This window comes from Podarcis tiliguerta (genome assembly GCF_965153285.1).
Source record: "Podarcis tiliguerta genome assembly, chromosome: 3".
Classification (NCBI taxonomy): domain Eukaryota; kingdom Metazoa; phylum Chordata; class Lepidosauria; order Squamata; family Lacertidae; genus Podarcis; species Podarcis tiliguerta.
In genome coordinates this window covers 50818180-50832100 of record NC_139536.1, presented here as the reverse complement: position 1 = coordinate 50832100, position 13921 = coordinate 50818180, and the positions used below count along the sequence as shown (strand labels likewise).

At 43.1% G+C, this 13921-nt stretch overlaps 2 protein-coding genes across 6 annotated transcripts in view; one reads left to right on the top strand and one right to left on the bottom strand.

Moving 5' to 3' along the window:
* The window catches only part of PRKN (parkin RBR E3 ubiquitin protein ligase), a 582309-nt gene extending 576908 nt beyond the window's left edge, over positions 1 to 5401 (bottom strand). The window contains exon 1 of one of the 4 annotated variants that reach the window (XM_083434186.1): positions 5147 to 5401. In XM_083434186.1, the coding sequence (XP_083290312.1) occupies positions 5147 to 5153 (7 nt within the window). In that variant the 5' untranslated portion in view covers positions 5154 to 5401. The remainder of the gene's footprint in view (positions 1 to 5146) is intronic. The other 3 variants (XM_083434187.1, XM_083434185.1, XM_083434188.1) reach the window with 3 other exon arrangements.
* Positions 5402 to 8812: 3411 nt separating this feature from the next.
* Positions 8813 to 13921, top strand: part of PACRG (parkin coregulated) — a 213907-nt gene continuing 208798 nt past the window's right edge. The window contains exon 1 of one of the 2 annotated variants that reach the window (XM_083434294.1): positions 8813 to 9205. In XM_083434294.1, coding sequence (XP_083290420.1) covers positions 9068 to 9205 — 138 coding nt within the window. In that variant the 5' untranslated portion in view covers positions 8813 to 9067. The remainder of the gene's footprint in view (positions 9206 to 13921) is intronic. The other variant, XM_083434295.1, reaches the window with a different exon arrangement.

The following is a 13921-nucleotide window of genomic DNA, read 5'->3' as shown; positions in this document are numbered from 1 at the left end:
AGGGAGATGGAGAGGTTGGGAGAGGGCCCATGCAAGCCTGTAGCTTGCTTCCAAACTCGTAACTTTTCCTCTTATACAAACACAGAAAATAAGGTGTCCATGCATGAGACACTTCACTAGATTTGGTGCGCACAGTCCCAAAGCTGAGGCTGCACACATGCATTATGTTCCTTACTGGCAGGGCTTTTTTTCAGCTGGAACTCACAGGAATTTAGTTTCGGCACCTCTCAGGTGGACACCATTGCCGTTAAAAGAGAACAAGAGAGGCATTCGTGATGAGTTCTGGAACCTTTTTTTATAGAAAAATAGCACTGCTTGCTGGTTTGGAACACTTAATGCCCTGCAAAAGTCAGTCTTGGTAGTGCGCTGCATCTGTTTCGGATGAACAAGACTGATTCAACCGCCTCAGCCTTTCTCTCCTTCTGACCGAAAGGTAGCACATGAGATTCTGCTGTTTAGTGCCCACTGTACTTGCCACAGCATTTTCAGAATGCAAGCAACAGATCAATTAAGCTGAATCACTTTCTTCCATGCAACTGCACTCAAAATGCTTTGCATTTAATCATCAAAGGACTCCCCACACACAAAAAATGTGTAAGGCAGAGGTTTATCACGTGGGGCATGTCTGTGCTTCAATGTTAGTCTTCTAGGAGAACTAAGTAGTTCTCAAACTGTGGTCTGTGAGATCCATTCAGGTGGTCTATGGAAAGGTCACAGAACGGTCAATAATATATATACTTTGTGATGCACCTTCTGATGATGACAGAAATTGTGGCCATTTTTACCAGGGCTGGATTACTGAATAGGTTAAAAGGGCCCCAACCCAGGGCACATGATTTTCATCACAAGACACTGGTGATGTTTATGGTTTTTTGTCCCTTAAAATACACCAGTTAAAGAGGCTCTTCTCAGTGTCATGGTTTACACACCACAGTTTTCATGATATGGTATTGTTTTTGACAGTGGTGATGCTTTTTGTTGTTGCTTACCCATATTTAAGCCAGAAACAAAGCATGTGTGTTATCTAAACTGGTATCAACCACCCTGCTACATTGCATATGTAGTTTAACTTGATTAATTTTATCAGCTGCGCAAGTGGAGTTTTAACATGATACATTATCAGCTAGCCTGTGTTTATGGTTCACAACAGAATCAATTCAGCAAAACTATATGTATTGCTTTTATTAGTCATAGTTTTGTCTACTGTGCGCTCATTTGAGTTTAATTTGGTAGAGTTTCCATATCATGGGATAATGTTTTCCTACCAGCGTTTGTGTCTGCAAAGTTCTGGGCACTTACCGTGTAATCCTATTCTTCTGAGTAAACATCTAGGTCTCTTGATACCCAGGGAGACTTGCTCTCGGGTATGTGTGTATAAGATTGCAGGGTTCAGTCTTCAAATAACTGATATTCCTTAGTGTCCTTAAGCGTGTATAGTCTACTTTCTGTAGTGCAAAAGGCAAGCAGTATCCATGAAGAGAGGTTTTGATTATTCTCCTGGGTAGTATAAAAGCTATATTCAGTTGTGAACATGTGCCACTTAATTTTCATAGCAACCAATTAGTATGCATGATTGTTCAGGAAATATATGCATTAGAACCTTGGAAATTTGATTTAAATTGACTATTTAGATCAATCCGCCCCGCACATAACAGCTACTGATAGAGTTAGAGGCCTGATAAAATATTCTTTGCAGGTAGTATTTCTCCACTGCTGTCCAGAAAGGAAGTAGTGCTTCTACCCTGGATAACAATAACTGTCAGCAAAACAAGATGCAGCAGACGGGCACACAATATTTCAACAAATGTATGCTTTATCAAGGAGTATAGAATTTTCCTCAGTATTCCACATTATTTACTGAAGAACAGAAACACACACACACACACAGCTTTTTACTGAAAGCCAGACTTTCCACAAATTCCCTCTGGAATGCAAGACAGTAGCAAGAACTAAAATGAAGGGAGCTATTACAAATACTTCACTTAGTATTTTCAGTGACTGAAAAGAAAAAAGAAAAGGGGAAAAAATCCACACAGACTAAACCACCAAACTTAACTTTTAAAAGCTTTTCAGATATTCAGACCAAGGATGCACAATCTCTTGGGGATATAAAAAAACACATCATTCAGAAGTAAACGAGTATCACTACGCAACCATCACAGCTTTTTCTGAACATTTGACAGACATTCCAGTCCACTTGTGAACACCTAAATCCATGAATCAACCAACCACAAAATGTATCGCAAAATATACTGATCAATTAAAATGTATCAAAAAGCATTTTTTAAAAATATAGCTGAAAAAAACATAAATATGTATCTGCTTATTTCGGTATAAATTACTAATTATATAAAGTCCCAAATAACTGAAGTGGAACCTGTAAAAATTACTATGTTGAGGTGCATATAGATCCTTGGGATAAATAAAATAAGAGGCTTATGGGAATAATCTCCTTCTTTCCAGTACAATATGGTTACATCACTGGTGTGGTCTGGGCCACAATATAACCGCAGACTATATTGTGTTTAAGTCTGGTTTTTTCCGTTGGTTTAGCCATGCCTAAGGCTGCAACCCCATGCACGCTTTTCCAGTAATAAACCTCACTCAACACGATTGGGGTTAATTTCCAAGTAATCATGTACTGGATTGTGCTGCAACTCTGTTGGATGGTGGAAAATTTGTTTAAGCCTTGCTTCCTTTTCTTCCATGGTCTTGCAAGCTAGAAAACGTTTAGTGAAATTGGCAACTCAGGCCCAATAGCTATGAATCATAGCAGGAATGATTTGTGACAGATCACATGTTGGCAGAAACTTCGATTGTGAGTCCAGCTGTTTTGATTAATATGAGCAGGCCCAAGTGGACAGGGGTGTGACAAAAAGCAGAGGAATATTTCTGATAACTGGGGCTCTCTCTCCAGCTTCTGAAATGCAATACACATCAGAGTTGGGAAGCTAAGAGGAAGAGAAGAAAAAATGGTCTGAGCCTGATTTTGAAGTTGTAAGCTGGAAAGAAGCAGTGTGAATACATTTCACTAGAGGTAGCTTAATTGTGCTGTGGGCAGTCCCAATGGTAAAACAATGGTTCCTTAGGAACCAATAGCTCGGCTAGCTGTTTCTAAAGCCTATTTGCTTCCATTGTGTATATTTGTAAATAAATTGTGTCTTAGTGCTATCTCATCCAAAACAAACTAAACCCTCCAGTCCAACATTGCTAATGGACTTCTTACCAACGAAGGATGTGGAGAACACTATGTTTATGTGCCAGTTAAAAAACTGTTTAGAAACTGCTGCCTGCTTTTGCTTTTGTTTTTCCTTCCCTGTTCCTTGTCCCTTGTGCGTTGTGTTTTGTTAAGATTGTAAGCCTACGGATAGGGGTTTGTCTTAATTTGATTGTATATAAGCCACTATTTTGGGGCTGAAGAGTGGGGTGCAAATGCTCTAAATAAATAATATTAAATAAAAAAAGAGTCCCCTTTGCTTAATGGGAAATCTTAATTCATCAAAACAGATGTTTCAGAAGAGTTGTTTTGTTTAGGTTTGCCCAATGACCTCCACCAACATGAATGATCTTATTTAAGCACTGCAACAAAGATTGGGGAGAAGCTGGAAAGGGAAAGGTACAGTACCAAACTTCTGTAACCTCCAGTCCAGCACCTTCTCTTTTGAACTCTCTCACTTTAAAAGAGGGAGGGTGTGTCTCTACTGTGCTTCTACTGTCTCCTCTCTCTTGTTCATCTTCTGAGGGCAACACAGTGGGAAGGATTACACCCATAGTGTTGCCTAGAGAGAAAGAATGGACACCTGCTTCTGCCTACTCTCTGCTTTTTCCCTTTCTCTCTGAGAAAGGGTTGGCAATCTCACCTGAGGCTCTCTCTATGAAACTGTTTATTCATTTATTGGATCTAGGGCCACATTCACCCCAGCCATCCATCCAGGGATTGCATGGCAGCAATGGGTGTGGCCTGACCATTTCATACACTTGCTTTGCACACCACAGGTGATTGATCACATGCCAGACCCCTCTGGAAGACTGCCTGCTCCTGGGCATCCCCTTTCTAGAGTAAAGACTAGGAGCCATCCAGAGGCAGCAAAAGCAGGCAGTGGCTGCTCTTTGAAGAGCAGTTACCTCTGCCTCCTTATTAATCACCTTTCTCTTGACAGTATGATGGCAAGGACTGAGTGGCCCCAAGCCACAGGTGAGTGAGAGGATGAGGTGGCTGCTCCTTAACTTATGTTGTACCACCAAGGTTACAAGTGAATGGGTAGAGGCTCTGGCTTTCTTCTGCCTATGCCTAGAGGGGATGAGCTGGAAAACGAAGGTAGAGAAGCAGACAACACTTTCTCTAGCTTGCCTGAGCTCAAGAACCACAGCAGCAGGGCAGCAGGACAGGACGGCAGTGCCCATTTTCTGCTACAGGGTAACAGGAGGAAGAAATAAGGTAAAATAAAAATTAAAAGGTCCAGGAGAAAGAAATAACTATTTACTGGCTGATTACCACTCCTCACCAGCAACAGCTGCTAATTTGGCTGCTGCTGCTTTCAAAAATAAGTGTCACAGTGAAAACTTTTTCTCCCTAAGGGGTGCTTAACCTAACCTGGTGTTTTGGCTTTCACACTGGGGAGGCCTGAGTGTGCAAAGTAGCATCCAGATGGAGGAGGCAGTGAGCTTTTGGTGTTACACAAGAGTAGGCTGCTCTTTTTAGGAGAAAGGTGTCTCTCTCCCCCCCTCCCCCCTGCCACCCCCAATCACTAACCAAGGCATTTGTGATATGAACAGCATTGCTGTTTGGATCGGAAGCCTGTTAAGTACCTAAAAGCTTGGTTGACTATAATGAAAGATACGTTCGTTTTTATTTGTTGTGGGGTGGAATGCAAAAAAGGGGGGAATATATATGTATGTACAATGGAGAAAGTAAAATGTTCAGCTCGTATTTTGGCAGTGTACGAGCTAGATAGAAATTATATAAACTGGAGCTCACAGGCTGCGGTGTCACGTGGGTGTATTTCTGTGTACATACATAGGGATTAGGATATTCAGCAAAACTGCACTGTTTCTGAAAAACCACGAACACCCTTCACCCGCCCGCCATTTCCCCGTTGTGCCGGGAGGGGATCAAAGGGGGACGTTGCATCCGGGTCCCACTCACCTATCATAGCCAGCGGAGGAGGGGGGGGGGCGCTCACATAGCCTGCCCTGTCCACATTCACAGCAATGTCAACCTTCAGGATAGAACGCTCCCTGCAGGCCGCCGGAGCTGCAACCCGAATACTGCGCAGGCGAGGTGAGGCGCTTCTTGCGGCAGTGCACTCTGGGAAACGTAGTCTCCTTGCTTGCTCACTTCCCCGGCTTCGCCCTGCTAATATCTAGAAATGTCTATAAATAGCACATAACAGGACGTCGCTACAGCAATAATACACAGCACAAACAAATATAGGTATCTGCCCTCCCGCCGCCGCCTTGTTGTGTTCAATACCAGGAGACAGGAATAAAAGCGACGCCTGAGTCCCGCTGCAGGCATTCAGGACCTCAGTGATCTAAAGGGCGGGTGGGATAATTTGCCCTCAACCTTTGTGAGGCGAGTGGGCGCGCTGAGCACCGCATTCCTCTACTGCTTCGTTCCACAGGCATATCCTATGACCTTTTTGCCTTTGCTTACCACGCTTTCACTAGCTTTATGAGGTGGAGAGAGAGGATGCGTATTTGGAGCAGGTGCAGCACATTCATATAGCAATTTTTACGCAGGTGTAAGTCCCGCTGGGTTCCACCACTCTCAAGAAATGTGTCAAAGGTGAATCAAGTGTCAACTGAAGTGTTGGAAAAGTAACAATAAGGAAGTGTGAGTTTAAAACACTTCCCAGGATATTTAAGCTGCAATCCTATACCTGGAAGTAAGCTCCGTTGAATTCTGAACAGACGTATGTATTTATTACTATTGTTGATTTATTATCCACCTTCTAAACCACAGTCTCAAGGAGATTTACATATTGGATAATTAAAATCAGTTAAAAACACAAAAACTGCAAAGATATGCCTTGGTTAGTCCTATGGCAAATGCAGCATAAACCTGCTACATATCTACCGAGAAGTAAGAGTCAATGAATTCCATGATGCTCACTCCCAGGTAGCCTTTGGCCTTTTAAACTGTATGGGATGGTATTGTTTTTGTTTGTTAGAATGGTATGTATTGTTTTTATATTCAAACCACCATTTCATCCTTGGATGAAAGGCAATACAGTATAAAAATGTAAATAAATAACTAAATAAATGTACATAACCTAAGGCTGCAATCAACCCCATTTCTCCGGGAAAAAGACCTATGAAATTAAATGACACTTCTGAGTAATATTGCCCCCAAGTTACCAAATGAAATGATGTTTAGTTTTATCAAGTGTGTTCAGAGCACAAGTCACCAAAAATTATAGGAACTTTATAAAAAAATTAACATCATTGTACTAAAATCTAATACAATATGCCAGTCAAACAACAGCAGTAAAACAGGCATAATGTGTAGGGGGGGGGGGTGTACACACACATATTCCACAGAATGGAAGATGGCAGGATCGCCAACGACATGCTCTTCAGGCACCAGGCTCATTGGTGAATCAACTCTTACAAAGATGTCTGCAAATGAGACATGAATGCTGGCAACATCAACCCCACCATGCTTGCAGACAATCACAGTGCCGGGCGATAGACAGTCGAGTGGTTTATCCGCAGCAGTGATCAGAGGAGGAATGATATATGGGAGGAGTGAAGAGAAGAAATGCTGTGATGCATCTGTATCAGCACAACTGGAAGCCTTCAACTTTTCAGTTGCAACAAAACATGTCTCTCCCATATCAGTCTCTACAGCAACAGCAGACACTAACTCTCCAACAATCTTCTGTTGACTTCACCCCTAAAGGTGCACTTGTCTCCCGAGACAGACAGAAGTCAGCAATAGATAATACAGTATATATTCTGTCCCATTAGTTCCCGCCTATGCAGTTGCTTTTGCAGGAGAGTAGAGTGATCAGTTAAGATCCTTGGAAAGAAGTCCTGTTTATATCAGCGGAGCATGCACAAGATTTCTGCACTGTCTGTATTATCAGCAATTCTATATGAAACAATGTTTTGGAAATAAAGGAAAAGAAAAATAATTCACAAGAGGTAATAGTGGAGGCGGGGTGGGGATGATGGAGAGGCACCCTCCTAGTGATGCAGCAATAAAACTGCTAGCACATTGCAATAAACTTCTAGCACATTTGCAAAGCTAAGGGGGGGGGCACTCTAGTTTCAAAGTGGATCGGGGATCGCAAGTTGAGATTCCTGTATTGTAGGGGTGTATCCTTATGAGGCTTTGCCCTCGGGTGGGAAAAATATTGCGCCTGGGAAAGGGAAGTGGGAGTCAAGAGACACTCAAGGAATAGTTTCGGAGAAAAGGCTTTTTATTTCTACCATCCATGAACTGGTAGAAGGAGCAAGTGTGATAAGTCACAAAAAGCATGCACGAAGTTCACAGTCATGTGTACAAGCATATATACCCCTTTCCAGTTCCCTCCTCCTTTCTCCTCCTCAGTGGCGTAGCATAGGTTGTCAGCACCCGGGGCAAGTAATTTGCGCCCCCTAACCCGTGGATTTGCGCCCCCTAACCTGTGGATTTGCGCCCCCTAACCCTAACCCCCAAATGTTGCGCCCGGTGTGGCCGGCCCCCCCTGCACCTCCCACGCTACGCCACTGCTCCTCCTTCCAGAGTCCTGCCCCATGAGTTCCTCTGAGCATGAACAGAAAGCTGTCTTGGGACTATTGGACTCTTGGCGCCCTTCCCAGGAAAGGGGTTTCAGAGTGTTCAAATATGTTTCAATCTCTTGTTCTGGCATGGTTCCTGGACAGAAAGCAAGTTGCAATGTGGTTCTTTAGCAAGGCCAAAAGGCATGAGAAAGGCCTGAGAAATAATGGACGGTTCTCTACCTTTGTTACAGCAGAGCGGAATGTTTCTGATGCTTAGCTGCTGAGAAAATGATTTTGAAAAGCTTTGAGAAGCTTTGAGCCTGCTTTGGTGGGGGGTGACTTCAGGCCTAGGTGAGGTCACCTGTCCTCCTTTGGTGGGGGGTGACTTCAGGCCTAGGTGAGGTCACCTGTCCTCACCTTCCTTCAGGGGGTTAGACTAGATGACCGTCGGTTCCCTCCCAACCATAGCTGTCAACTTTCCCCTTTTCTTGCGAGGAATCCTATTCGGAATAAGGAAATTTCCCTTAAAAAAGGGAAAACGTTGGCAGCTGTGCTCCCAACTCTACAGCTCTGTGTGGTTCTATTTCCATGAGAGGTGGTATCTGCCTGTATTTTTTTTCCTTTCTACGGCGCTTCCCAGAGCACAATCCTATTAACCTTCCCTCTCCGGGACCAAGAGCAGACACGATCTCTCATTATAATAGGACAACCTAATTTTCACTATCTTCTTCAACTGGCATAAACGTTGGGGCGTTCAACAGCAGGTGAGGAGGGCGCAGCGACCTCAATATGAATGATCGAGCATGCTCTGTTCTCGCCGGATACTTTGTCCTCTTTAAGCTGCCCCAGTCCCGCAGGAGCGGTGCCGGGCCCCGCTTCGGCTCCCGGCAGATCTTTGCACGCCTTTCAGGTCCTTCCGGGTTCGAGTCACTCGTAGGTTGTCAGCCAGAGGCAAGAAAAACCTCGCTTCAACTGAGGGCAAGGCAAGAAGGCGAAGGACTTCAGCTGCTGCTACCGCGCGTGCGTATCGAGCCCAGCTTCGCGGTGGTGCCGAGGCTCCCAACACGGGCAGCGTTCTCGAGCTGCACATGCTCGTTGTTGACGCGTCGCCTAGCAACGGAGTCCCTAGAAGCGAGTTGGTGTTAGAAACAGGCCAATCTTTTCCCCCCTCCCCCTTCCTTCATCCCGAATCTGCACAGAAGCCTGCGCGGGGGCTGAGGAAGAGCTGATGCAGGGGGACGGAATTTAGGAAGGGGAGGAGTGCTTTTTTTTTAAAAAAAAGGTTGTTATCGGGTTTTTTGTTTTTGTGAATTTCCGTCCTCAAGTTCTTTAATTTCCCAAGCAGCCGCCTGAGGTGATGGTGGCGGAGAAAGAGGGTCCCAGTCTCCAGAAAGAGAGACCCCCACAACTGCAGGAGCCGCTGAGGCATGCCAGAAGAAGCAAGAAGCAGGTCAGCGATGGATTCACCGTCAAAGCCATGATGAAAAACACCGTGGTATGTGTGACCAGCCAGTTGCAGCTGGCTTTCGGGTCGTTTGGTTCCCCCCTCTCCCCCCCTCTGGAGCCACACCGGGAACGAAGGGGCTTCAAACTCGTTCGCGAGAGGTGGGGAAGGGCCAGCCTGGGCAAAGTGCGCCTGGGCATCATTTGTACACACCTTCCTCCAAAGGAACGTCACCCACTACGGTGGGCAATGCCATTTAAGCCACACTTTAACCAGTCTACACTGTGTGTGTGTGTGTGTGTGTGTGCGTGCGCAGGATTTGCGTACAAGCTAAACAAGCTATAGCTTAGGGCCCCACTCTCTTGGGGGCCCAAAAAAAATTTAAAGGGGAAAAACACTGGATGTACATTTCCAAAATATAAGATAAAAAAACAAATAAAATAAAACATATACACATACAGCAACAGTGGCAAATGGCTTTAGATACATATTAGGTCCATAAATTGCCATATAGCATATATTCAACACAAAAAAGTGACAATTTGTTGTTGACAAAGGACAGCTGAACTTATAAAGGGCCGCATTAGCTTAGGGCCTCATCAAACCTAAATCCGGCCCTGTATATATACACAATCTCCTGTCATCATAATATATCCCACCACACCATACTGTTTCAACTGTTGCTATAAAGTCAGGTGACGGCAAACATTTGGGAAATCACCTCACCTGCAACAGCTATAATAATTTAGCTCTATGGCCAAAGCCTCTTTTCTTTCTCTGGTTTTAATTAGAATCATTTCTATTTTCAAATCTCACTGCTTATTTTTATACAGGCTGGAGCTGTGGGCCTTGTTTAACTTCTATATTATTTATTAAATTTGTATGCCACACCTTATAGACCTGTAGATATCGGGACAAAACTTGTAAATCGGTACTTCCCCTGTGTGTTACCACCAACATTGTTTTTAAATCTTTCATTGAGCCCACAGAATTCTGTTTTTCACAAGGATTGCTATTCAGGTTGCTTTTAGGATTATCAAATTTTTAGGCTTAAACTACACTTTCACAAAGTTTGGCAAACTACTGCTTGCATTTAGGAAGATTCATTGATGTAGACGTGATCATTCAAACATTCTAATATTTTGAACAAAGTGTAGAGAATCACTGTGCAAGCGGATGCAAGTTTACTCAGAAAGAAGTCCCACTATACTATGGTCAATGGGGCTTACACTGTAGTGTGTTTACAGGCCTTAGGCTGCAAGCTTGTAATATTTACCTAGGCGTAAATTCCATTGCATAATATTTACTTCTGAGTAGACCTGCATAGGATTGGCTAAATTATTGTTTGAGCCTACTCTTTTCTCAAAGGTAAGTCCTAAAATTTCAGTGAGACTCACTCTCTAGCCCATGTGTAGTACATCACCATCTCTTCTGTTAACCTGGGCTCCTTTGGGAAGAAGGGTGGGATAAAAATCTTTAAAAATAAAAATATTTTCTGTAGCACTTACAGCATGTTTCTATAAGAAACAAGCCCTACTAAATTCAGTGGGACTTTTCCCCAGATAAATCTGTGCAGGTTTGCAGTGTAGTGTGCAATCCAGAAACAGACTGTCCTGTCATTTTTGTGCATCTCTCATCTCCAGCAAACCCCACCCATCACAACATACCCTGTATGAGTCACTTCTTTGAATAGGATCCTGCCCCTGTATTGCAAAGACATATGAGGATTCATGTATGTGTATTTCATATAAAAATCAAGGGCCTCTGGTTGAGACACTATGTGAGGTGTGAAACTAATTTTTATGCCTACTCTATTTGGAAGAGAAACATTGTAGCTGCTCAAGGCATAGCATCATAAGCAAAAGCATAGGACAATGCTCTTGATGGCAGGACATTATTGAGTAAAGGCTGCTGTGTGCAGAGTTATGTGTAGGTTGCACCCCTTCAGCCACTTCCTCAGAAGTAGTAACACTGAAGTCAATGAGACTATTTTGAAGTATGTGATTTGCAGCTATAAGTATCAGTTTGCCATCTATCAATTTTATAGCAGTCTCTTTGACTTTAATAGGACTCCTGTTACAAATGGGTTGATGATTTGATGCCTTAGCCAAAGAGAAGCTTCAGAGCAGAGCTGGAAATATTTCAAAAACCAAGTCCTTGGAGGGAAGTTTGCAGAATTGAAAGGGGCCTTGAAGGAATCTTATAATAGTTTCCAAATACTGAGATTCCCCAAGCCTGCACTGCCTGTTTTTAACAGCTCTGGGACAGCAAGTTATTATGGGCGATAGCGCCTCTTACCCCAGTTGTTGTAATAGTACATTCGCCCACCTTGCTCCTCTGCCAGCAGTGTGACTTCATAATGTTTTAATGTGTACTCTGAGTATAATGAATTATATAATTATTATAATAACGTGAGATTGACTGTAATGCCAGAAAACTAAAGATATTGTTCAGTAACCAATAGTGTTCTTTGCATTAGAAAAAAACAACCTGCTGTATATTCCTTGAGAAAAATACTGTAGAGGCTAAATGTTGTGAGACAATTAATAGTTTCTTCTAGTAATAGTAGAATCCTTGGACAAATTTAACATTGATGCAAGCAGTTTGCTGTAAGTTTTTGTGTTTGAGAGGATGGTTACATTGTTTTTGCTTAATAATTTACCGTTCACTAATAACTGCATTTTTTAATAGATAAAATACATGTCAAACAGAAAGTATTTTCTCAAAAGGGTCCATTTAAGTGCTCAATATGCTGACAGGATGCTGCTTAAATTGCCTACTTAAACCCTGCATCTGCTAACTATTTTGGTATAAGCAATGAACACAGTACAGTTCATAGTTTCTGGCCTTTTAAATGGATACATTGATGCCAAGTAGTTGTAAGAAATCAGAAGACAACAAAGAATCAAATATCTCTCCTATAGTGATGTAAGTTTCAGAATTCCAGTTTCAAAAATGGACATAGTTTTAATATTGTAATCTTATTGCAGTGTGTGGACATGCACATTCATAAACACAAAGCAGAAATGTACTGATTTTACTAAATTCCGTCAATTGCCACCAGCAAGGAGATAGCAGGTGAACCACTTGCTAAGAGCCTTAAAGATACCACTTGCAGGTGCCTTGCATTATAGAAAAGAGCGCTTGTGTGCTTGGTAAGAAGCTTTAGGTTACCTCAGATACAGGTAACACATTAAATTACAGGAAAACCTGCTAGACCAGTTATGAAAAAATAGAGCAGGTCAAGTGGTATACCCCTTTGTGAGATACTGCCCTTCCATAGAAAAGAAGTCCTTCAGTCAAATCTTTCACCACATAACATAGAGGATGTATGTTTTTCCTCAGTCAAGAAGCCCAGTTCATTGCAGACACCTGTCTTTTAATTATGTAACAGTTTCAACAGACTTTACATAAAGCAAACCAGTTTGGTGCTTAAAGCTTCCACAATACATTCTCCCTTCTCAGTTTCTGACTCTCAATGGGTGTCCTTTTCCTGGAATTTGCAGTCCTTGCCGCTAGTTGGTTTGCTAGTCTCAACACTGGGATGAAAGATGGTCCTTCTGCAACAGATAGTGCTCCAGTGGTCCACATCCTTCCACTGTGGACAGACCTCCTTCATGTAGACTATTAGCCACTCTCTGTCTCCCTTTCTTTCCCTTGGCTACCTCTGCTCTTTATACTACAATGGAGGGAGGCTATCAGGTAGCCAGTCGCCACCACGCTGAGCCAGTTCTGACCCGACCACATCTACAACTATTTGAGCTGTGGCATGGAGGCACTGTGAGCTGAAGCCAAAGTTGATCTTCCACACCCTCTAAAGAGACCACATCACAGGTCTGAGCAGCTGGGGAGATTAGAGGCTGTATCCCTTGTATGGGTCCACTTGTGCTTCTACCACTCCAAGCTTGGCAAGAATTAGGATTAACAGTAAAAATTCAGGGAATGTCAAGTTGTAGCTTAACAATATATTTTTAGCCCTCATGCTGGAGAGATAAGTTTTAAAATGTGATAGCAAACATTTCTGAAGGGTGAAGCATGTGTGTGTAAGTAGTTGGTTTTTCCAATGCCCATGCAGTAAATAAAACATCCAATTCAAGTTTTTGCCATAAAAATTTTAGTACCTACAACTTTAAAATGCATATTTAAAGGTTAACTTGTTCATCCTCAGTTCTCACTACCCTCCTCCCCGGTTTGATGTGCAGCAGAATAAGACAGGTAGGGAAGGAGATTCAGCAAAGCGATGGTGTGCTATCTGAACTCCTGCTTTTCCATACAGATCAAGGACCTGCTGACTGCAGTGGTGGCTGGCGCTCATTGGAGCTGGTAGGGCAGGATGTAGTGAGACCAGCAGTGGTAGGTGATGCTAGAGCCAATGACAGGTAGAGCCAACTAGTTGTTCTTTTGTTCCTACCCTCTTCCCTGCTGAGTTCTACAAGGACAACATTAAGACTAAGAAGGAGGGAGCTGATAAGTAGTCGTCATTGTCCTTCCCTGTCCCCCCGACCCCCATCCTGAGCTGATTGCAAGTAAGTAGACAGGCAGGTGAGCACTGACTGAGGGCAGGCTGAGTTCGATGGAGCAGTGTTCCATTGGTCCTAATGGACCAGCCTTGACTGGCTGTGCACTTACATCTTGACACCAGCAAGACTAGGGGGCAAGACATGTCTTGTACTTAATGTTGGCCCCTCAGTTTATGCTTTGAAAAAATGACTGCCAAGATTGGTCAGTGTGAATTATCAAATATGAAGAAGTACAGGAGCAAGGCTT